This window comes from Cydia pomonella, chromosome 10 (assembly GCF_033807575.1).
Source record: "Cydia pomonella isolate Wapato2018A chromosome 10, ilCydPomo1, whole genome shotgun sequence".
NCBI lineage: Eukaryota > Metazoa > Arthropoda > Insecta > Lepidoptera > Tortricidae > Cydia > Cydia pomonella.
The window spans coordinates 13,080,059-13,102,621 of record NC_084712.1 but is presented as its reverse complement, the minus strand read 5'-3'; the positions used below and the strand labels follow the sequence as shown (position 1 = coordinate 13,102,621).

General features: G+C 36.2%; 1 protein-coding gene across 3 annotated transcripts; it reads right to left on the bottom strand.

Moving 5' to 3' along the window:
- Positions 1-37: 37 nt before the first annotated feature.
- On the bottom strand, positions 38-22,133 carry LOC133522124 (inositol polyphosphate 5-phosphatase E). 3 transcript variants are annotated; one of them, XM_061857342.1, is made up of 11 exons: positions 20,746-22,133; positions 19,346-19,465; positions 18,726-18,854; positions 18,177-18,334; positions 16,450-16,722; positions 16,251-16,351; positions 15,698-15,823; positions 7,562-7,676; positions 6,853-7,000; positions 1,117-6,346; positions 38-850 (listed from the first exon to the last, which is right to left on the bottom strand). In XM_061857342.1, exons 1-10 carry the CDS (start codon positions 21,387-21,389, stop codon positions 6,232-6,234), a joined length of 1,929 nt encoding a protein of 642 aa, XP_061713326.1. In that variant the 5' UTR covers positions 21,390-22,133; the 3' UTR covers positions 38-850; positions 1,117-6,231. The 3 variants fall into 3 exon arrangements, with proteins under 3 accessions (XP_061713326.1, XP_061713327.1, XP_061713328.1); XM_061857343.1 differs by having other exon boundaries at positions 6,853-6,991; XM_061857344.1 differs by lacking the exon at positions 19,346-19,465.
- Between the last annotated feature and the right edge of the window lie 430 nt (positions 22,134-22,563).

The window sequence follows — 22,563 nt, the reverse complement described above, 5'->3', positions numbered from 1 at the left end:
GGTAACTACCAGAATATAATTTTCGTTAGTAAAAGTCTTTAATAGCAAGGAAACTTTTATTAAATAGTGTAACATTTTATATCCCCTTAACACTATAATTATCTAAATATATGGACTAGCCAAATATCGCTTTGGTGAAAATAATACTTTGTAATACACATATCAGACCGTCGCAATTACAAAAAGGAAGAGTCATGGCTTCAATGTCGTGTCAATAGGGCGTATATGTATACTCTGCGACCTCTTGTAAGACGTCCAGTTTAACTATTATTTTCAAGCCTCATGAACATTGTCATTTTTTAAATTTATTAGTCCATGTCTCTTTTACAATTCTTTGAAAACAGTAAAATGATAGTTTCAATAATTCAAAAATTAGGTGGTAGGTACCAGTACCCGTTGCAAAAGGCATAAATAAATATAAACAATGCAGTTGGCTTTACGGTCGTCCTCAAAAGTCTCTGGAAACTTGCTATTTCATAAAAATGCATTAGCAGCATATAGCATAGTAATAATAAAAACACAAGGATTTTTGAGGGCAACTGTACAGTAGCAGAAGTAGCTGCAATATAGCCTGCGAACATTCTTATTTCCTTAAGAATAAAGTTGATTTAAGTTCATTTTGAACACCTTGTCCGCTTAGAAACTTCTACTGCTGACTGTGTGCAACTGTTCACTCCAGATTACCCGCTATAATATAATCGAGACGACTTATTCCATCGAACTACTTGGTGTAAAATACATTTAAGTATAATGTGCAAACTAAGTAAAATTGTGCCATCCTCAAACTAAAGACTGAATCTTCTAGTCTGTAAAACCAGCGTTTTAGTTTAACGACGGCTATTTAATATACCTGGGTGAATCAACTTTTTTTGTTTTGTTATCCTGTCCCGTTGTCCAAGGGACAACAGTGGCACAGTTTGTTTGAAGAGACGTTGTATGCCGTTCTATTAACATGCTTAGTAGGGGACCCATTATGGACATTGGTTATAACGACCACAAAAACGCAAGTTTGATACATTTAAGTACCATAAAATCAGTATTTCAATGAACTTTTGTCCCCTGGACAACTAATCGTAACCATGGCAACGAGTGACGCTAAAAAGTTGATTCTCCCACCTATCACTATTCTCTTTCTAATAATAATAATTTTATTATGAAGCAAAAATATATATTTTGAGCGTAACACGTACCCAAACTAGTTGTAATAACAGTTAGGTCAAACAATGCAATTATTATTGATTACTTCAGAACCAGACCAGAAATTAGTTAAAATAGCCTTATTTTATTATTGTTCTTGCATGAAAAAGCGTCACCATAATATTATAATGCTATACAATACGCATTAGCACAAGCATAATCTTATGTTCACATACAAACATCATTACAAGGTATGGAAGACTGGTGGATTTATATAGAACAAAGTTATTGATTGTGGAAGAGGTGCAAGTCTAAGAAAAATCGTACAAGTTTGACAGCCGAACAGACGGCTGTGTGTGTGTGTGTTACGATGATGCTTATGATGATATGTTAACATTTTTCGCCTTATTACAAAGGAGTAAGGTGCAAAAGTGTAAATATATTTTTGACATCGACATTGTCTTATACGAGGCACGATCGCACGATTTAGTTAGACTATATACCTCTTCTACTATAAATAACTCTTTGATTTAGAAATACACGGTTCACTGCTCATAGGCTCGTTATAGGAAATGACGCTAAAACATTTATTTTCACGCTACTGCTCGGAAATGTGGCCATAGATGGTCTGAATCTCCACTAGAAAGTAACGCTAAGATGTACGTACCTACACCTAATAAAAGTAATAAACCAACAGTCCATCAATGTTTTAGTTTTACTAGGTTGTACATACATACTACTACAATTTTACTTTCCACTCACCGATTGGTTAACACTCAATTAACCTCTTCAACAATTTACTATTCTTTCTAGAACTAAGTACATTGTAAAATCATAGTAGTTTTAATTTGTGTAAAAAAAAAAATATATTAGGTATAAAAAATTGCAATTTCACATATAGATATGAAACCGTCTTACATTTACTAAAGCTAGTGCACAAGTACTAGCGTTTTCTTTGAAAAAACTTGAAAATTGACTTCTCCAAGTACATTATTAATTGTGTTTTATTGTACGCCAAACATGTTACAGAGGAAGTGAATAATCCTTTGCCATCGTATTTTTACGGAAACGCACGAACGTGTTATGCTAATTCTGACAATGTCAATACAAAAAGTACTGGGGTTGACTGAAGTAGGCAAACAAATACTTACGTTTCCGAGAAAATACGACGACAAAGGATTGTTCACTACATCTGTAAAAGTATAGTGGAGTAGATATTTATGTGTAAATAACGTTTTAAATTTGTAAACCTACATGTAATAGACATGATAGTACCAAAACTTGCCTAAAGTATTGTTCTTCCCAACAATAATATTTTATCAAATAGAGTGACTCTCAGCACATAAAAACTGATGTATCATGCTACTGTACACTCTACTAGCGAATCATTTAGATCACCTTTGGTCCACTTGTATTCGGATGTTTTCACACCAATACTGGTACTCTCTACTCAAATTGCGACTAGCTAGTGGCAAAATGTTAAGTATTAATGATATAGAAGGTGAAAAGAAAAAAAAAATGCTCCTCAAATTTGACAGTTGATGTAGGTGCTGAATGGCAACGTGCCTACGGTACACTATTCGATAGTTCAGTAACCACAAAAACTTACCCACGGACCACGATTTTTCTAAATTTTACACCTCTACAATCAATAACTCTTTGCTAGTAACCAAGTGCGATTACCACTAGCTACTCACACAAAAGAGAGGGACAGACAGCATGATTCGGCACGGCGTGTGGTTTTTCCAGTCAAACCTTGGCTTATGCAAGTGGAACTTCTGATAGTTTTAGTAATATTGAGAACGATAATGTTACAAGATTAGTTAGAACGAACTAAGAGGTAATTTAGTCGCTATGAACTTTGGAATGGACATCAGACTAGAAACCAGAGTAAATCACAGCACATGATTGAAATGTTCTCAACATTTCGCAGACGGTACTGTTTACACACCATTAAGGCAGAGAATGTCGAGGCTTCGCACGTCCCATATTCTAATATATATACACGAACCACACGACAAACAGATATTTCTATAACTACAATAAACGATTCCTCCTGAGTCTACAAACGTAATTTTGGCATCAACCAACCAACAGACAAACTCGATATATTCTTATTTGACAATTCTATATAGGTTGCTATTGCATTGTCATACAGAGCTATGACATCACATCTGTAGACCCCTTTAGTTTCTATGCCGATTTAGACTTATTCTATCGATCAGTTCGCTGGCAGTTTTCACTAGGTTCGATCAAGTGATTAGTCTACTACGAACATCTCCATAGTCAGATAACACGGAGATTAGTTCCTTAAATTAAGTAACTTATTAAGTGGCGAATCAATAATGACGTCGATACGTTAGTTAATCTGAAGCTAGTAAAAACTGGCAGCAAATCTGTGCTTCCTATCGAAGTCTAATCCTAAAAGTTCTCAAAAATGGTCCTCTCCAGTACGAAGCCTCACTATTGTTTCAGAAACACCACACATCTATATTACTTTTATAGTACAAGCTCATTATTCCCTACCTGGGCTACTAACAGTACTAACCATTCAAGTTAATAATAATAAAGTATCTGCTAAAATTAACTTCTACGTTCATGTACAACACAGAGCTAATATAATTGGAAACATTAAATAATGTATGTAACTTAAAAATAATACTTAAAGCGTGTTCATTTTCTATGTAATTCCCATCGCAACGATTAAAAGGTACAGATGTATATGTGTAATAATCCTTTCCCATCGTATTTTTACCCACGACGGAACGGAGACGGTATATGCGTTTGGGGTGAGAGGATGTTTGTGCAAACCAATGTTGCCATTTTCTTGGAATCGTTCGTACTTGTCATGTTACTTCAGTCAACCTCAGTACTTTTTGTATCGAGACTGACTGAAATAGAAAGACACGTTCGTGCGTTTCCGTGAAATTACGATGGGAAAGGATTATTGATTACATCGAAAGCTATACTCCAAATCCAATCTACTTTAGATGGAAGTTAAATAGATTGGACGGATATAATTAACGTAACGTACGGTTGTTATAATTAAAGTAATTGTGTTTTTCTTAACAACGAGGCAAGACATCACACAGCTGGTGTTATAAAATAGTGCCGATTTGTTTGTTAGGAATCGAATTTCAATTCGGCCCTTGCCTAGCTTCATCGTTGAAAAGCACCTTAAAACCACAACACAAAATATCAATACTAATGGTCAGACAGCTGTTTTAAAACGTAATATAAAGAAATAAGCAATGAGTTTTATTTTATTTTATTGCGCTATGTCTACTTGAATATTTGTTTCGAACACAATAGCATTAATATTTAAATTGTATGGACATCTTATGCACATACTTGTACAAATTTGTACTAACACCTAAACTATGACTAACACATTTTAGAAAAATAGACACAGTTGGTAAGAGTTTGGAATTGTGGTGGTCAGTGTCACAATTTAGGGATAAAATTATTTTAAGTGAACATTTGCAAAGCATCGCATAAGTAGTTGCCAAATTAATCTGTTCGAATAACATCTTTACTGTCTAGATAAAGTTTCGAGTTTAAACAACTGTTAGTTACACGTCTCTGGAATCTTAAGACTGAATAACTGGACAGTCAATCTTGTAATACTATGAAATACTTTCAAATTGGGATTCAATAGCTCTCAGGATTAACACAATTGTGAGATCCACTTCAAATTCCAACTTCTAAGATACCGTAACAAAGCCATTACTAACTAAAAGCAATAAGCAACTTTTTTAAATATATGTACTTAAGTACTTGGTTGCACACAACAATATAATGACTAGACGATGTCTTTTTTGGTACAGCTTAAACAACTTAAATGTAACGAAATTAATACATTTGAATGTCTTCCTTCATGTCTTTATCATGTGTCTTAATTCCAACTTATTTGAGCGCCTATCTCAGATAACAAAACTTGAAACAATACTCGTAACACAATACTGTAAATAATCATTTAGTACCTATTTGTGCGATTATGCACTATAAATAATATTCAAAAATAAAATATTGCGTTGTAAAATGAGCAACATATTAAAAATATATTAAATAAACTTTGTACTAAATAACCTCTGTAGAAGTCCTAAGTTTAACGATATTGAACCATGATTTTGTAGGTCAGTTAGTCCTAACTTTTTTTTAATTATACCGATATAAACAGAATATCGCAAGTACCTTTTGGTACATAACAAAGGTATTTTTCAATAAATAATGCAAATTATTAAATAAAAACCAAACCCTTTAAATATCAAATGACTTTGATGTTGACACTGCTAATAATTTGTGCATACCATGCGAAATTGTGCATTAGGCTTAATTTCAAAAGAAACTGAACAGATGTAGTAATGCTATTTCAGTCAGTCTCAGTATAAAAAGTACTGAGGTTCACTGAAATAGCATGACAAATACAAACGTTTTCGAGAAAATACAATGACAAAGGATTGTTCACTACATCTGAACCGTCATTATGCCTATTGTTCCCTAAATCCAGGATAACAGATATTTATTACAATATTAACTAAACATAAACCCAAATGTGGCACCTTGATTAAAATACTGACAAAGATATTCGAGACATAATTAGCCTTGTAACAAAAAGTTTTAGAAAAAATTCAATTATTAATAATTGCCTCACTAAAATAGTGTCCGAATCAACAGTTTAGACTTAACATTGTTACCTTAAACTGCATTTCAACTGTTTGCTTGAATCACAAAGGTCCGTCCAGGTCCGGGGTAGGGGCCGACCGCTAGAGCGACATTCGCGACATATTCGCAAAAGGACCGCTAGCTACTTGCGTGCATTTTGTAGTGCCTATGATTTGCAAGGCGCGTGTAGTATACGAGCGATTCGGCTTACAATACATTGGGCTTTACCTAAGGGATTCATTCCTTTCAGTAAGTGCGTTTAGCACGCTTTCGGTAGTCAACCAAATGCAATAGCTTTTTGGATGGTCTGAGCCGAAAAACACCCTTCACTTAGCCCTATTACAGACGCATAGGCGGACTCTATGTAGTTCAATATAAGCTCTTCGTGGTATCGGACGTCTATTTTAGTAAAGCAATTATGTGGTTGGGTTATTGTACGGCGCAGACGGCGGACGTGCCGGGCGCGTGGTCGAGCAGCGCGCGGCGCCGCTTGATGCCCTCCAGGTACACCTCGCGGTTGAACAGCCCCGCGGCCAGGGGGACCCTGGAATTTACGAAATGTTTTGGCAACCTGGCTAGCGTATAATTATTTACTCTAACGGGACTGACGGGATTTAAATCAGTGTCATACTAGCGTAGTAGAAACGTTTTTGGCATTGGCATTGCATACCTTATGAGACCTTATGTAGTAAAATTTAAGAATAGTTTGTACTCACACGTCGGTAGGTAGCGGGACGGAAAGCGGCCCCGAAAAAACCCACATGGGCTTGCGGTCGCTGGTAGATATTGATTGCACCGAGTTGTATAGGGAACTCACACTTCAACCCTGAGATGACTGATATTGTAGACCGTATGTCGTAGCAGTAAGGTATAATTTATACTCACATATCGGTGCTGGGGCGGAGCGCGGCCCCCGAACAAGCCTCACATCAGCTTATGGTCGCTGGTACATATGTGCTGCATTTGTACAACTCGCACTTCATTCCTGACTGCGCTGGAGCTGGCATTGTGGATCTTATGTCATAGCAGTAAGGTATAGTTTGTACTCACACGTCAGTGCCGGGGCGGAGCGCGGCCGAGAACAAGCCCCACACCGGCTTATGGTCGCTGGTACATATCGACTGCACAGAGTTGTATAGTTCGCACTTCAACCCTGACTGGACTGGGACTGCGCTCAGACGGCGTAGACCTGAAATCACTGGAGCCCGTCAATTTAAGAATTAGTAGTGGAAGGAAAGAAAGCGAGGGGGCATGCAGAAAGTGAAGGGGGTATTGAGGGATAGTGAAGAGACAGATGGGTGAATCAACTTTTTTTGTTTTGTTATCCTGTCCCGTTGTCCAAGGGACAACAGTGGCATAGTTTGTTTGAAGAGACGTTGTATGCCGTTCTATTAACATGCTTAGTAGGGGGCCCATTATGGACATTGGTTATAACGACCACAAAAACGCAAGTTTGATACATTTAAGTACCATAAAATCAGTATTTCAATGAACTTTTGTCCCCTGGACAACTAATCGTAACCATGGCAACGAGTGACGCTAAAAAGTTGATTCTCCCAGATAGACATTTGAAATGAGTTTGAATTGAAAATTATCATTCACTAGCCTCCAGCCTATTCACGTCCTAAGGCTGGGAACAAAGGAACAATATGTACTACAAGGTTAGTTATATTGGACATTAGGACTGAGGACTACGTATGTGCAAAGTACGTGGTGTAAAAATAGAAATAGAAACTCAGAAAGTGTATAACGGGTTCACCTGAAAAGGCCGAAGAGTTTCCAGTCATAGTCCTGGCTTTGAAGAGTATCCGATCGGTGTAGGCCGGGGCGCGCTGCTTGCTTGAAGTGTCGAATTGCTGACTGCCCGGATCGTACTGTAAACATTTGTATTACTTTAGCTTAAAGTTGCCTCCAGAATCATGCAAGTCAATGTGCACAAATGATAAAGTCAAAAGTCAAAAGTCAAAATATTCTTTATTCAAATAGGCCTAGCAACAAGCACTTTTAAATCGTCAAATTTTACAAATATCATCTTAATCTAAATATCAGAGCAATTTATTGATGCAGTTATTATTGTTCTAAAAAAAACATTGAACTATTATAGATATGGTAAACTTAATAATAAGAATTTCACAAAAAGATCGTCAAACATCAAAATTGTATAAAAATACTAGTCTAGAACCTTTCTAGAATAAAATCTAAATGTCAAAAAATACGGTATATATATATATACATTGAATTATCAATTTCATCATTAATAACATAACAATAAATAATTCATTCTTTACAATCACACTTAATCCCACGGTGTTTCATCATTCATGTAGTCTTGTGTGCTATAATAGGCTTTAGAGATAAGCTTACGTTTTACATAATTTTTAAATTTACTAACAGACAATTCAGTTATAATATTAGGAAGTTTATTGTAAAATCTTACACAATTACCCATGAATGATTTCTTAATTTTATGGAGCCTAGTGAAGGGCACTGCGAGCTTATGCTTATTTCTAGTATTAATATTATGTATTTCACAGTTTTTCTTAAAACTGGCAATGTTTTTATGTACATACAGAATATTCTCATAAATATATTGACAGTGCACTGTCATTATGTTAATGTCCTTAAACTTATCTCTAAGTGTGTCTCTATGGTACATTTTATATATTGCACGAATAGCCCTCTTCTGCAGAACAAAAATGGTATTTATCTCTGAAGCACTACCCCATAGTAAAATACCATATGACATAATGCTATGAAAGTAACTAAAGTAAACTAATCGAGCTGTTTTCACGTCTGTTAACTGACGGATCTTGCTCACTGCAAAAGCTGCAGAACTCAGTCTATTCGAGAGATTAGCAATATGGGGACCCCATTGTAGTTTAGAATCTAAAGTTATACCAAGAAAAACTGTGCTATCTACTAGTTCCAATTCCTCATCCTTGACAATGACACCTGTTTGCTCATTCCTTATGTGACTTGTAACAAACTTAATGCACTTAGTCTTTTTCTCATTTAACAATAAATTATTAACATTAAACCAATTTACTACTTTAGAAATAGCATTGTTTACATCACTGCAAGCTTGTTGCTGTCGTTTGACTTTGAAAATAAGTGAGGTATCGTCTGCAAACAATACTATGTCATGGTGGGTCTTTACAAGGTAAGGCAGGTCATTAATGTAGATAAGGAACAGGAACGGCCCCAATATTGATCCCTGCGGTACACCCATAGAGACCAATGACCCCGGTGATCGCTGTCCACTCACATCAACCCTTTGTATTCTACCGTGTAAGTAAGACTTTATTAAATTCAGTGCCGAGCCTCTTACTCCATAATAGTGCAGTTTCCTGATCAATGTTTCATGACAGACGCAATCGAAGGCCTTAGATAAGTCACAGAAGATACCTAAAGCATCCTGTGACTCCTCCCAGGCATCGAAGATCTGTTTAATTAGCTCAACACCAGCGTCGGTTGTTGAGCGACCCCGTGTAAAACCAAATTGTTTGTTGTGCATTAGATTATTAATGTTAAAATGTTTCAATAACTGACTCAAAACTATTTTTTCAAAAATTTTGCTGAATGTTGGTAACACTGATATCGGTCTAAAGTTAGTGGGGTCGGATGTGCTACCTGATTTAAATAAAGGAGTGACTTTACTATGTTTCATTAGATCAGGAAACTCACCGCAGTCAACACTGTTATTAAATATAACTACCAGGTCAGGCGCTACAACTTCTATTAAGGACTTGACAGTATGAACGGAGACTCCCCAAAGGTCACTAGTTTTTTTTACATTAATTGATTTAAACGCCTTTAATATATCTGAGGCACTCACATGTTCAAAATTAAGGTTTCTAGTACATTCTGGGACATTCTCTTCTAACAGTGTAACGGCAGACGAGGGTGATGAATTTAAGTTCTTAGTTGTGGAAGCTGGTACCTCGGTGAAGAATTTTTCAAATTCTGTTGCTACATCTAAACTGGAATCTACGATTTTGTCATCAATTTTTAGTTTAAAATCTTTCATCCTTTGCTTTGATCTACCAGTCTCCACATTAATTACTTTCCACGTTGTTTTAATTATATCAGAGCTAGTTTTTATTGTTTGACTTAAATAATTACGCTTAGCGATATGGCAATCGATTTTAAACTTCTTCGAATATTGTTTAACATATTCCTTAAATTCATCACTCGTATTGAACCGCCGTTCCTCATACAAGGCATACAATGCACGTCTTCGTTGATGTAACTCTGCAGTAGCCCACTCACTAAAAACTGATGCATCACTAACCATGACCGATTTTGTAGTAAATATCGCATTATAATTTTCCATAAAAGTGTGAAAGAATGAATTATACATATCATTAGGGCTCATGTTGGAAGACAGAAAGGGTAGCGCCTGAATTAAACTTTGTTTCATTCGTTCCACGCGGTCAGAGGTTACTGGTACAAAAGTTATTTGTTTTCGCAAGGTATTTTTCCTTACAGCCTCAAACACCATTAATTGGCCTAAGTGGTCTGATTCTAACTTGCTGATTACATTTTTAGCGGTAGGAAAAATATCAGTGAAAATATTATCTATACAGGTGGCACTAGTGGCAGTCACTCTAGTAGGCTCCATAAACATGTGGTTGAGATTACATGATTTGAAAAGATTCAACAATCTACAACTTACTGTTGAATTTTCCAAAATATTTACATTATAGTCGCCGCATATAAGTAATTTCTTACTAGAAGGTGATATTTTAAGTAGGACGGATTCCATTATGCTTTCAAATATTTCAAAATTACTTAAAGGCGGCCTATACACACAGACAACAATAAATTGCTCCAATTCTACTGCACTTAGTTCTATAGTCCGCTCAACAGACATGGATACAATGTCCTTACGTTCCTTAAATTTTAACTGACTATTTAATATAATTAATGACCCACCATGTATGGAACTAAGTCTGGTGAACGAACTGCCCACCTGGTGATTATTAAATTGAGGCATTAATTCATTATTATTCAACCAATGTTCAGTAATACATAAAATATCAATATTATAATCATTCAAAAAAAGTTCAATCTGTAAATCTTTTCCTCTAATACATTGAATGTTTTGATGAACCAGGTGGATGTACATTCCATGTTTGCAGTATTTTTCATCAGATTTACTAAAAGCTAAATTGCCAGAGACAGATTCTTTTGTCTTAAGAGCTAATTTAAATTATTGGTTATGACTGGAACCAAAACCAAGTTCATACCGGTCTGCTCAATAGAAGCAGGATAAACTGCCAAATTTTTACCACATACCACACCACATACCATACCACAGTTTGGCCAGTGCTGTTCATATCGATATTCTCAAAAAAGTTAGAATTAGAAAATATCGCGATAATTCACCGCTAGGGACGCTCATGTTGCACGGGTAATATATTTGTTATTTGGGAGAATCAACTTTTTAGCGTCACTCGTTGCCATGGTTACGATTAGTTGTCCAGGGGACAAAAGTTCATTGAAATACTCATTTTATGGTACTTAAATGTATTAAACTTGCGTTTTTGTGGTCGTTATAACCAATGTCCATAATGGGCCCCCTACTAAGCATGTTAATAGAACGGCATACAACGTCTCTTCAAACAAACTGTGCCACTGTTGTCCCTTGGACAACGGGACAGGATAACAAAACAAAACAAGTTGATTCACCCATTTTCAAATGTTCGGTGGTAACTCGAAAATTGTGCAATTTTATGGTTGTATGTAGTTAGACCTGAAATAAGTAATTTTTATGTTATTTTATTTGATGGTAATAGAGACAAGGATATTGGATAAACATATTGTAATGAAAGAAAAATATTTTTACTTAAAATACAAACAAGGCCAACCCAGACAGGGCAAATTTTCGCACAATCTAATTAATTTCTCAATTAAATTGTGTGGAGTAGACGGAAAAATTAAATCGTCTCGGTGATCCCTATTGCTTCGATTGTAAAGACCAGTCTCCAAACTGGACATTCAAGTTGACAATTAGGTCAGGTTTAAATATATATAAATCTCATCTTCTGGCCACATGTATAAATAACACGACTACAGCGCCTCTACCCAGGTCTCATAAATGCAACCAAATAAACTCTATGTTTTTAACTCCCGTATCGGAAAATGAGGTGTTAAACATTATATTTTCGCTAAACAACACAAATTCGGTTGGATATGACTTTATAAGCACCAAATTATTAAAATTATGCGCTCATAAGTCAGCTATTGCTCTGTCGTATCTAATTAATCTCTCACCACCACAGGTTTATTTCCGGATCGTCTTAAATACTCGATAGTTAAGCCTATATACAAAAAAGCGGCCAAGTGCGAGTCGGACTCGCCCATGAATGGTTCCGTACCATTTATGACGTATTGAAAAAAAAACTACTTACTAGATCTCGTTCAAACCAATTTTCGGTGGAAGTTTGCATGGCAATGTATATCATATATTTTTTTATATTTTTCATTCAGTTATTTTATAAGTTACAGAGGGGTGGGGGTAGACACACATTTTACCACTTTGGAAGTGTCTCTCGCGCAAACTATTCAGTTTAGAAAAAAAATGATATTAGAAACCTCAATATCATTTTTAAAGACCTATCCATGGTACCCCACACGTATGGGTTTGATAAAAAAAGATTTTTTGAGTTTCAGTTCTAAATATGAGGAACCCCCAAAATTAATTGTTTTTTTTTTCTATTTTTGTGTAAAAATCTTAATGCGGTTCATAGAATACATCTACTTACCAAGTTTGAACAGTATAGCTCTTATAGTTTCGGAAAAAAGTGGCTGTGACATAAACGGACAGACAGACGGACATGACGAATCTATAAGGGTTCCGTTTTTTGCCATTTGCCTACGGAACCCTAAAAAGGTAACGCTCTAGACATGAATAACTATAGACCCATCGCTCTTATCCCAATAATTTCAAAAGTCTTCGAAAAAGTTATTGCTAAGAGATTCTATGATTTCCTACACAAAAACAAACTACTAAGCACGGACCAGTTCGGATTTCAGTCAGGTAAATCGACGTCTCTGGCTAGTTTTTCTTTAGTTAAATATGTTACCGAGTGTCTTGATCGTAAAGAGCCTATTATAGCATTATTTGTAGATATGTCAAAGGCATTTGATTTCGTAAACCATAAAACGCTTCTCAATAAACTTTACGATTATGGCATTAGAGGGAAAGCCCATGACTGGCTTACTAGCTACATAAATAATAGGAGACAATGCACAGAAATATCCCGACCTATACATAAAAGCTAAAGACCGTCATACTAGTAACTTGAACCTACGATATCAAAACAAGATTGCCCTTCCTGCCAGTAATTTACAAATGAGTAACAAAAGTCCCTATAACATGTCTGTAAGAATTTTCAACAGTCTTCCTAAAGAAATAGCGATAGAATCAAAATATGATAAATTTGTAAATAGCTTGAAAACTTATTTAATAAATAATTGTTTCTATTCTTTACAAGAATATTTAGATGATAACAAATACCATAAATAGGCATATACTATAAACTATTTTTTTTTGTGTATTCTGTAATTTGTAGGTATGTTATAATTGTTTCATGTGTTAGTGTTAGATAAAATTGCAATACCCTTACAGGGTGTCATATTGTGAAACATTATATTATTCATTAAGAACATCTCTATGAACACCAATGTGAAAGCAATAAACGTTATTATTATTAACATTAACATATGTAAAGTAATTAATGATGAAAAAATTTGTGCCATGTCAGAATATAAACTTAATGGCCGAGGAGTTCCTCAAGGAAGCATTTTAGGACTATTATTATTTCTTTTATATATTAATTACCTTCCCGATGTAACAACACACAAATGTATATTATTTGCTGATGATACTTCTTTATTGTTTAAATGTACGAAAGTAGACACCTTTGAAACTGAAATTAATGAAACTATTAGAGCTATAGTAAATTGGCTGAATAACCATGATCTTTGGAATTAATATTGGTAAAACCAAAGCTGTACAATTTAGAACAAATAAGAGCCAAGCATTATCTTTAAATATAATGTCCAATAATATTAAAGCAGAAATGGTTAATTCGACTGTCTTTTTGGGATTAACTCTTGACGAACACTGTAACTGGAAGAAACATATTGACCTTGTATGCACTAAAGTGAACCGATTTGTGTACGCACTCAAACGACTAAAAAATATCGCATCCTTAGACACAGCTTTAAACGTCTACCATAGCTATGTGTCATCTGTGTTACGATATGCCGTTATAATCTGGGGTAACTCAGAAGACTTTGATAGAGCATTTAAAGCTCAAAAAAAGTGCATCAGTGCATTAAGCGGTATTGGTACAAGGCAATCGTGTAAACCCATGTATAAAAAACATTACCAATACTTCACTTTTATAGCTCAAGTAAATCCGAATGCTAGAACTAATCGGCTGAACGAACTTATTGGAACATAAAACAATTTGGCGATTTATCGAAATAATGTCGATGGGCTGACATACACAATATATAATAAACTGCCACAATCGTTAAGAGACATGCCACTTATTAAATTTAAACGGGGGATTATAATATTTTTAAGCCAGCACAATTTTTATAGCGTTAAGGAATATTTAAATGTAGATTTTTATTATTGATATTGTGACATTTTATTATTTATTAATTCTATTTTTGGCTCTATTTTCATACTTAATATTTAATAAAAATAATTTATTTAAATGTAATGTTATTGTTATTGATTACGTAAATATGTAATAGGTTAATAGGTTTTTTTAAATATTTTGCATGCCTACTCGTATAAGGTATTGACATTATCTAGATATAATATTATTGACTCTACCATCTTATCTGTACATAATATTAAGCAAATAAACAAAAAATTAAATTTATGGCGACAACCGAGCTCTCGAAATAAACAACTTGCCCCCAAACCTATATACTAACATCGAAATTTAGCATTTTCGCGTCCACACCTGCTGATTTGATCGGTATGACGTCACAATATTACAATCAAATCAACCACTTTTCTCTTGACATTCATAAATCGTAATCGTTTGTGACCCCGTGTTCGTTATAATGATCACGTGGGTAGTAATTGCAATATCTCAGGTCAGGTATCAATATCAATATCATTTTATTGAGATATACTCGTGATTATTTTTTCTTTGCTATACCTGGTATACTTTTATCTGCCAATCTCATGTCAATTTAGTTCGCCTGATTCTGGAGGCAAGTATAGACTTAATAATCCCTTGAGGCACACGGTCGCGATATTCAGTCGGCAAAGAAATTCTAAATTGGAAAATAACTTTAAAACGTAACTCAAGGGCTTATACCTGTTCACTTCGAGTTGGCCATTGCATTTTAATGACGTAACATCCATTGTCACAGTACTAAGCGGGTTTAGTTTGCGGCGTGGCGCGGGGGAGGTAACGGCCAACTTGAAGCGAACGTCTAGTATGTTTCACAATAAAAGCTTGTACAGATTATTGTAGGCACCTGGCTAGCTTAGCCACTTCTATTGCCGACTGTTTATCTTCAAGACTAAACAAGATCCTGCGGTCCGTAACTCTGTGATAAAATCATGTCCGTGTAGCTGGATAAAATAGTATTCAGACAAGTCTGACGCTTGCAGGCGTCTATTTAACGAGATTATTGCGTTATCATATAAATCAAATACTGGATATAACTCTAGGACAATAAGACCTTATGTTGTGACATCAAAATGATATCTAAATTATGTCAGTCGCGTGTGCATTTCACTCGTACTTGTCCATACATTTATTGGAGCAAGGGAGACGCACGGGCGAATGACATAATTTAAATAATATTTTGATATCACAATGTAAGTTGGAATTGTCCTCTAGATGATGTTTACCTTATAGGTAGGCGGGAAGGTGATGGGCGCCTCTCGGAAGTCCCGGAAGGCCGCGCCGTCCTCCAGCACGGCCGTCAGCTGGTCGGCGTGCAGCAGGCCGTGCGGCAGATGATGGGGCAGCGGGAACTAAAGCGAGACACAATCACATATCGCTGGTTATAAGTAACTGTTGCCTGCCCCTAGAAATTTTATTTAGATGTGTCATTTCTGGTCCATTACAATGTTTTTTTAGACATCAGTAGGTATTAGAGATGAACACTACAAGTCCCCACGTCGCCATACTAACTGTATAGAAAAGTATATACTTAAATATGTTAGGGCACCGACTGTACGAGAGGGGAAAGGAGCGGCGAGTCCCACACACCGTGCGTAAATCCTTCAAAAAAAGGGCACCGACTGTACCTAACGATCATACGTCGACTAGCTGGCGTCATTTGTAGTCTGCGATTAGTTGGCAAATACGCCGATTTTTTTTCCGATTTACCCAGACTAATCAGGTATACGAGCACCGATTAATCTGCAAGTCTGCCAATTCATAGTCAGTACTACTTACTTCTGTTTGCTCGATCCACCGTAAAACAGCAGCTCTCGGTTCACCCAGCCGAAAATTTAGATCACCACACCAGAAGACGTAATCAAAGTTGTTTGTCACGTCTGGAAAATAACGAGTATGAAGGTCAGCGTTTTCCAAAACGATATTATGCAGCGTATGGGACGAATCATATAAGCTACCCCTGTCATCATAATCATACCTTTGCTTTTATGTCTGCACGGCAAATTCTTTGGTAAATCAATAGCCCTTATAATCCTCTTGATATCCGAAACTCTCTCTTTGACCTTCTCCTGGTGCGCAGTCAAGTGCGCGGTCACGAACAGAAAGGTCGAGCCGAAGAGCGCGAACGAAATGGCGACAGCACCTTTCGTCCGGAAGGCAGTACCCGGCCTTACAGACAGGCTGGCGTCTTCGGGTAGCGAACAGAACCATATTAGATCTCTTCGGATAAATACTGTTAAGTGGATTGTTCCTGTAAAAAGTATACCAATTAATGCAATTCATTCAATCCAAGTCATCGTGTCATTGAATTTAATTTTCAGACCACTGTTTTCTGCACAGACAAGTTTTAGAAAAACAAATGGGATTTGGCGGCTGGCATAAGAATAGCCAGTAGGCATTAATTAGGTAACTAACGTCCAGCGGTCCAGATATAACGATAAAAATCCTTTTATTAAACGGCCTAATACGAAATTTGCTTTATAGCGATATTATAGGTTCCTACGTTTTGAATTCTGAATAACTATAATCTACCTATATATATAGGTAGTCTATTCAGGCATTCAATTCGTATATAGGTACGTAATTCGCATTAAGTGAGAAGTTATCAGTAGTCGGTGGTATTTTAATTACGTTAATTAATTTAGTTCGTTGCCACTCGCTAAAGAGACCGTTTATTAGAGCTAATTCATCTGATAACTTGAAAAAAAGCCGCCAAGTGCGAGTCGGACTCGCCCATGAAGGGCCAAAAGTACCATTTATAACGTATTAAAAAAACTACTTACTAGATCACGTTCAAACCAATTTTCGGTGGAAGTTTGCATCATATATATTTTTTGTTTTATCATTCTCTTATTTTAGAAGTTTCGATCGAGGGGGGGGGGGGGGGGGGGGGGGTCACAAACATTTTACCACTTTGTAAGTGTCTCTCGCGCGAACTATTCAATTTAGAAAAAAATGATATTAGAAACCTCAATATCATTTTTAAAGACTTATCTATAGATACCCTACACGTTTTTTGCCATTTGGCTACGGAACCCTAAATATCGACGCTCAAAGGGCCACAACACAAGTGGAAGCTTGAGTATCTAGGGCACAGTAATGCCCCCACCAAGACGAGCCATGCATATGGCTTTATACTGTTTGCGAATAAAATGTTATCTTATAACGTTGCACATTAATCGGCCGACTTGCATTTATCTACCTTATGCTAAGGTTACAACGTTTATTTTCTTTAAATGTCTATTGTTTGACGTGATATTAGGCATCTCATTGTTGACAAAAAGAGACCAAGAATACCTCTCTTTCGGCTTCCGTGTTACTAAATAAGAATAGGTAATAACAGCGACACTCGTAACTGCCCTTGATGGATCTTATATATTTGCAATAAGGTTTAAAATTTGACGGTTAAAAGCGTGCACGTTGGTACACAACCACAATCGAATTCATGATTAATCTGTTTATGATGCGATCAAGTGTGATAATTGCGTTTTTGTTTCGATTAGACTAAGACATCTTGAGTTTACCTCAACTACTCAAAGGATAACTGGAAGAGATCTCTTAAAGCACAAAAATATGTTTTTCAAATTCTGTACATGAAAATGGATTTGTGGATAATATTTTTTTAAACACCATTTAAATTAGATACAAAATATGCTTTTTCTCGCTATATGTAAGTGCATAATTCTAAAATTCGTTCTGTAATACCTAAATAATAAGAGTGAAGAAGTAAATGTGACGGTCCGAGCACCTCTTGAATGGTTATTTCCCACTCTGTCCGCTCCGAATATGACTCCTGAGTGCCGATGGCGAATATGTCTGGTACATGTTTCACTTGGTTCGGGAAAATAAAGTCAGCTAGTTCCCTGAAATTATGAAAGTCAAAAATGTCCCTTAATAATAAAATTGCTGGGTTATTCCCACTAGTTACCACCAAGTTGTTACCAGTGGTAACTACGAGGTACCAGTGGTAATACTATTTTTTTTCTCACCTTTTACCACTGGTAACAACAGGGAAAAAAATCCCAGTTGCTGAATTATTTTATTTCTAAAAACAATATCGATAATATCGTTCACTGCAGCCAATATTTAGACGTTATGATAAAACTTGAATTGTAATTTCCCTTCAAGGACTGATTTGATGAAATCACTTTATTGTTTTGTGAAGACAAAATAGTCTAGTGAAAAGGTAATATTTAGAATTATTAATACTGCCCTTTCACTAGACAAATATTTGTCGAAATCTCATCAACATACTTGGGTGGAGCTTGGCCATTCATATTCCATGTTCCCACGAAGATTTTCACCTCTCTTTCTGGAAAGACGTGTTCTAACTCAGAAGCGCCCAGAAGGGAGTGGGATGCTAGTCGCCCATATAAATAATTCCTGAAACACATTATGTAATGAAATAAGAAAAAGTTAGATAATAATATAATGTACGGCCTCAGTGGCGAGCGACCAGCGGCGCGTTCGACGAACGTCTAAGGGAGTTGACTAACGTGTATTAAGGCCTCTCGCATATGCTTGCATTTGTTTGAAATGGACGCCAGCCCAGGCGCCCTGCTGGTCGCTGGCGGTCGCAATTCCTTTCAGTTTGCAAATTCTTATTAGTTTCCTGTTGGAATTCAAATATAACTAATGTGACTATGAAAACAATAATATACATATGTACAAATTTCAGTTTAGTTTTACTTGGAATTTTAAAGTACTTTGTGTCTTTGCATATTTTTATTTAATAGACAACAAGACAATAATAAAATCCATGCTACTGATAAATAGTGTAATAGAATTACAAAACATTATAAGCAGTTTAAAAAAAGCATTACAAAACCAAAAAGCACATAAAGCTAGCATGAAGAATAAGGCATAGACACAACCTCTCCCTCGCCTCCTGAGTGGGAATGAGCCGAAGCACCTGAGCAGCGAGCAGAGAGTTGCGAACCAAGCTGTCTGTGCTACCCGCACGGGAATGAGATCTGGTTATTGTTGACTTTGCCCTGTATGGAAAGTTATGATGTAAGTATTTGGTACAGCGCACACCACATACCCATTACCAGTTATTAGTTTACATTTTACATAAATAAGCATAAAAGAAAATTTTTTGGAACCTGACAATAAACACTGCTCAATAAATTTGGGACATTCAATCTTACTTAATAAATATTGGTCCTTGGAGGGAAAGTGGATTCAAACCTTAAGCTAGCTCATTTTACTTAAAGGAAACATTGTTTTATTAAAAAAAAAAAAAATCTGCATTCAAAGATTTTTTTATAATTTGCATGTCTGAAAATATTCTTGTGCACTAATTACTCAATTTTATGAATATTATGTATGATACACAAGTGTAAGACCATATGTTTCTTGGACAAATTTTAACATGGACACTAACTGAATTGACTAGCAAAATAAAGAAAGAGTGATTGTTTTTTGGAACTTTTAGTGGGTTCGATTCTTGGGTGAGACAAGTGAATTTAAAAATAAAATAATTTTTCCTTTAAGTAAAATAAGCTAACTTAAGGTTTTAAGGCATTTTCTCTTCAGGGCCCATTCATTTTTACCCCCCCCGGATAATTCTGAATTGACCAAAGAAATGCATACCTTGATTCAGGTCCGCATTATTTATCGGCGTTTTTAGGTTATTACAAGAGACAGGTGAGAAAAGCTGTGGATATAAGAAAAACTAGCTTAGCAATGAATGATTTTTAACAAATTTGCTATGCCAATCATTGTAATTCATAATTACAGTACAAATATACTTTGTATCGTCTTTCAGCCCGGTGCCACAGTGAATCTCCTCATAGCATTAACCCTCTGTCCTCAATGGGGAATACTTCATTATTGATTTGTAAGAACAGTATTTTTTTATCAATTACAGTAGGGCCTCAACAATCCATACATCAGAAAAACAAACCCCTGTTCGGACTCATGGAGTGTTTATATGATAGTATGTTAGATAAGTATATTATGAAAAAATATATTCAATAAGACTCCAAAATTACAAAAACAAAAATAAACTTATTAATATAATAACTAAACACTACATAATTGCATTGTGAAATGGGAACTCCTTTTTAAAGCTCATCTCATTTAGTCAGCGGCAAAGGCTTTGTCCCTAAAAGAAAGGGGTCAATCGGCAGTTTGGTTTAAAGCAATGTTCAGATTAGCCTGTGTACGGATTATCAAGGCCCTACTGTAATTCAGATTGGATTGATTATATTGTATGGTTTTAGCTGATTTTATGGTACCTTATACAAAAAAATAATAATTTTTAACTTACCTTCTTTTGCGATCTAAGGAACTGCTTCTATCACTTTCAGGAGATGACGTATGAAAGAGTGGTTTGGTGTCATTAGTTATTAAATGATCAGCTGATAATCTCTTGACAAACAGTTTACTCTTTGGCTTTATACCTTCAAAGGACCCTGAATGTTCAAAGTACTTTCGAGGATCGTCATTCTTTGGAAACTTAACAGTAACTTTTGGTATTTCGTCAGACTTGGCTTGTGACACTGAGTTTTCACTATAACTATTGCTAGTGACTGGGCTGCTTGGTCTGGAATTGGCGTCAGGTTTTGATTGTGCTTCTACTAGACTCTTCGGCCGAGATCTTCTGAAGAATGTTTTACAGCATTGGGGATTGGTGTCGTCGTCCTTGTGAGAGTGATCACTGCTTTGGCTTGTATTGTTGCTGAACGGCTCCGACACATTTTTGTGGTTATCGATAGACTCCAGGCTCGTATCGACTTGTAACTGACTATGAGCAAGGAATGGATCGGCCGGGGAAATCGGACGAGACGTTGACTGAGAAAACTCATCATTGGAATCTGTATCGACATAGCAGCCAACTTTGGGTGACTTTTTAACGAACAACCGTTTCCGTAACGACAGCTTCTGTTTGCTTTTGGTGGGTGAAGTGCTCATATTGTGTTTTATGCCACCAGCACTATTAATTTATGTTACTAATTACATTTTATATAAAATATAGACAACATAACCTACAACACTTTGAATGACATTTTGCGCTACGGAATCTGTCAAAATCTCGTGATACGTTCCGAAGTCTGCACATGCTCGAGTCTATTTATAAAATAAATATTATTATAATCACCTGCACTCATTAACTTATAGTTATGAGATTAGTTTTACGTTTATTCATAAAGTTGAATTGTGCACAACATGACTTACAGTTATGCATCATAATAGTTGTTATGGAAACCGTAACGTAGGCAGCATGATGCATGATGAGTTGATGACATGGTTTTAGGCGCATAGCACACTGCATCCGATCCGACGTACGGGAAGGATGTCTGTATAATAGGCGCATAGCGTTGTCTCGCTCAAACTTCAGAGCGACGTGGGAAGCGAATGCAGTGCAGTTGACGAGAAAAACTTTTGGCCTTTATATGGAGGGCTGGTCGACACGACACGGATGACCTGCCCCATAGAAAAATCGCGCCTTCAAAAATTTGTCTTCTACTTTTTGCTAATCATAACCCGTTACCGAATATGCCCTTTAACGGATCCTCACTATTTTTGTTACATTCTGTAGAATATATAGGTACATGCTTTGAGCGACGACTATTAAAGTCCTTTTTACCCAGCTACGACAACAAGAGGCCATGATTTTAGCAGTCGAGTGTGCTTGTCCTGTGTTTTATAGTAGTGTCGAAACGAAAGTGCTGAGCCCATTTTAATATATATTTTTTTGCTTTGGTACATATGTATGTAGGTATGTAATGCCTGGTGAACACATTGGGCCAATACAAGTTAGCAACTGCAAACGGCCACCAGCCAACTGGCCAATCTTTGGGGCGCAGCTACGCGAAGGAATGAGGTATTAGTATGATTTTCTCTTTCTTACACTTAAATGGGTCTTGTATGGGCTCTACAGACGTCACCGATATTTGCCATTTGCAATATGTTGACGACTACCTGAAGTGCAACGTATTTGATCGATCGATACCGCATTGGATCAAACATCGCATGCGATATTGGTGAAGTTTGTAGAGTCCCTTATATCAATTTGTTAGTGCAACATGTGTACCTATAGCCGGTCGGTAGCTCAGCAGAAAAAAGCAACAAATTAAAAAAATGT

What these genes read in the sequence shown, in the direction of transcription:
- LOC133522124 (XM_061857342.1), bottom strand. Translation starts at nt 21,389, where the DNA reads ATGAGCACTTCACCCACCAAAAGCAAACAGAAGCTGTCGTTACGGAAA. An exon ending in TCTTCACTCTTATTATTTAG is followed by an intron (nt 16,723 to 18,176) that starts GTATTACAGAAC and finishes TACTTTTTACAG; the next exon opens with GAACAATCCACTTAACAGTA. An exon ending in CTCCGCCCCGGCACTGACGT is followed by an intron (nt 6,347 to 6,852) that starts GTGAGTACAAAC and finishes CGTAAATTCCAG; the next exon opens with GGTCCCCCTGGCCGCGGGGC.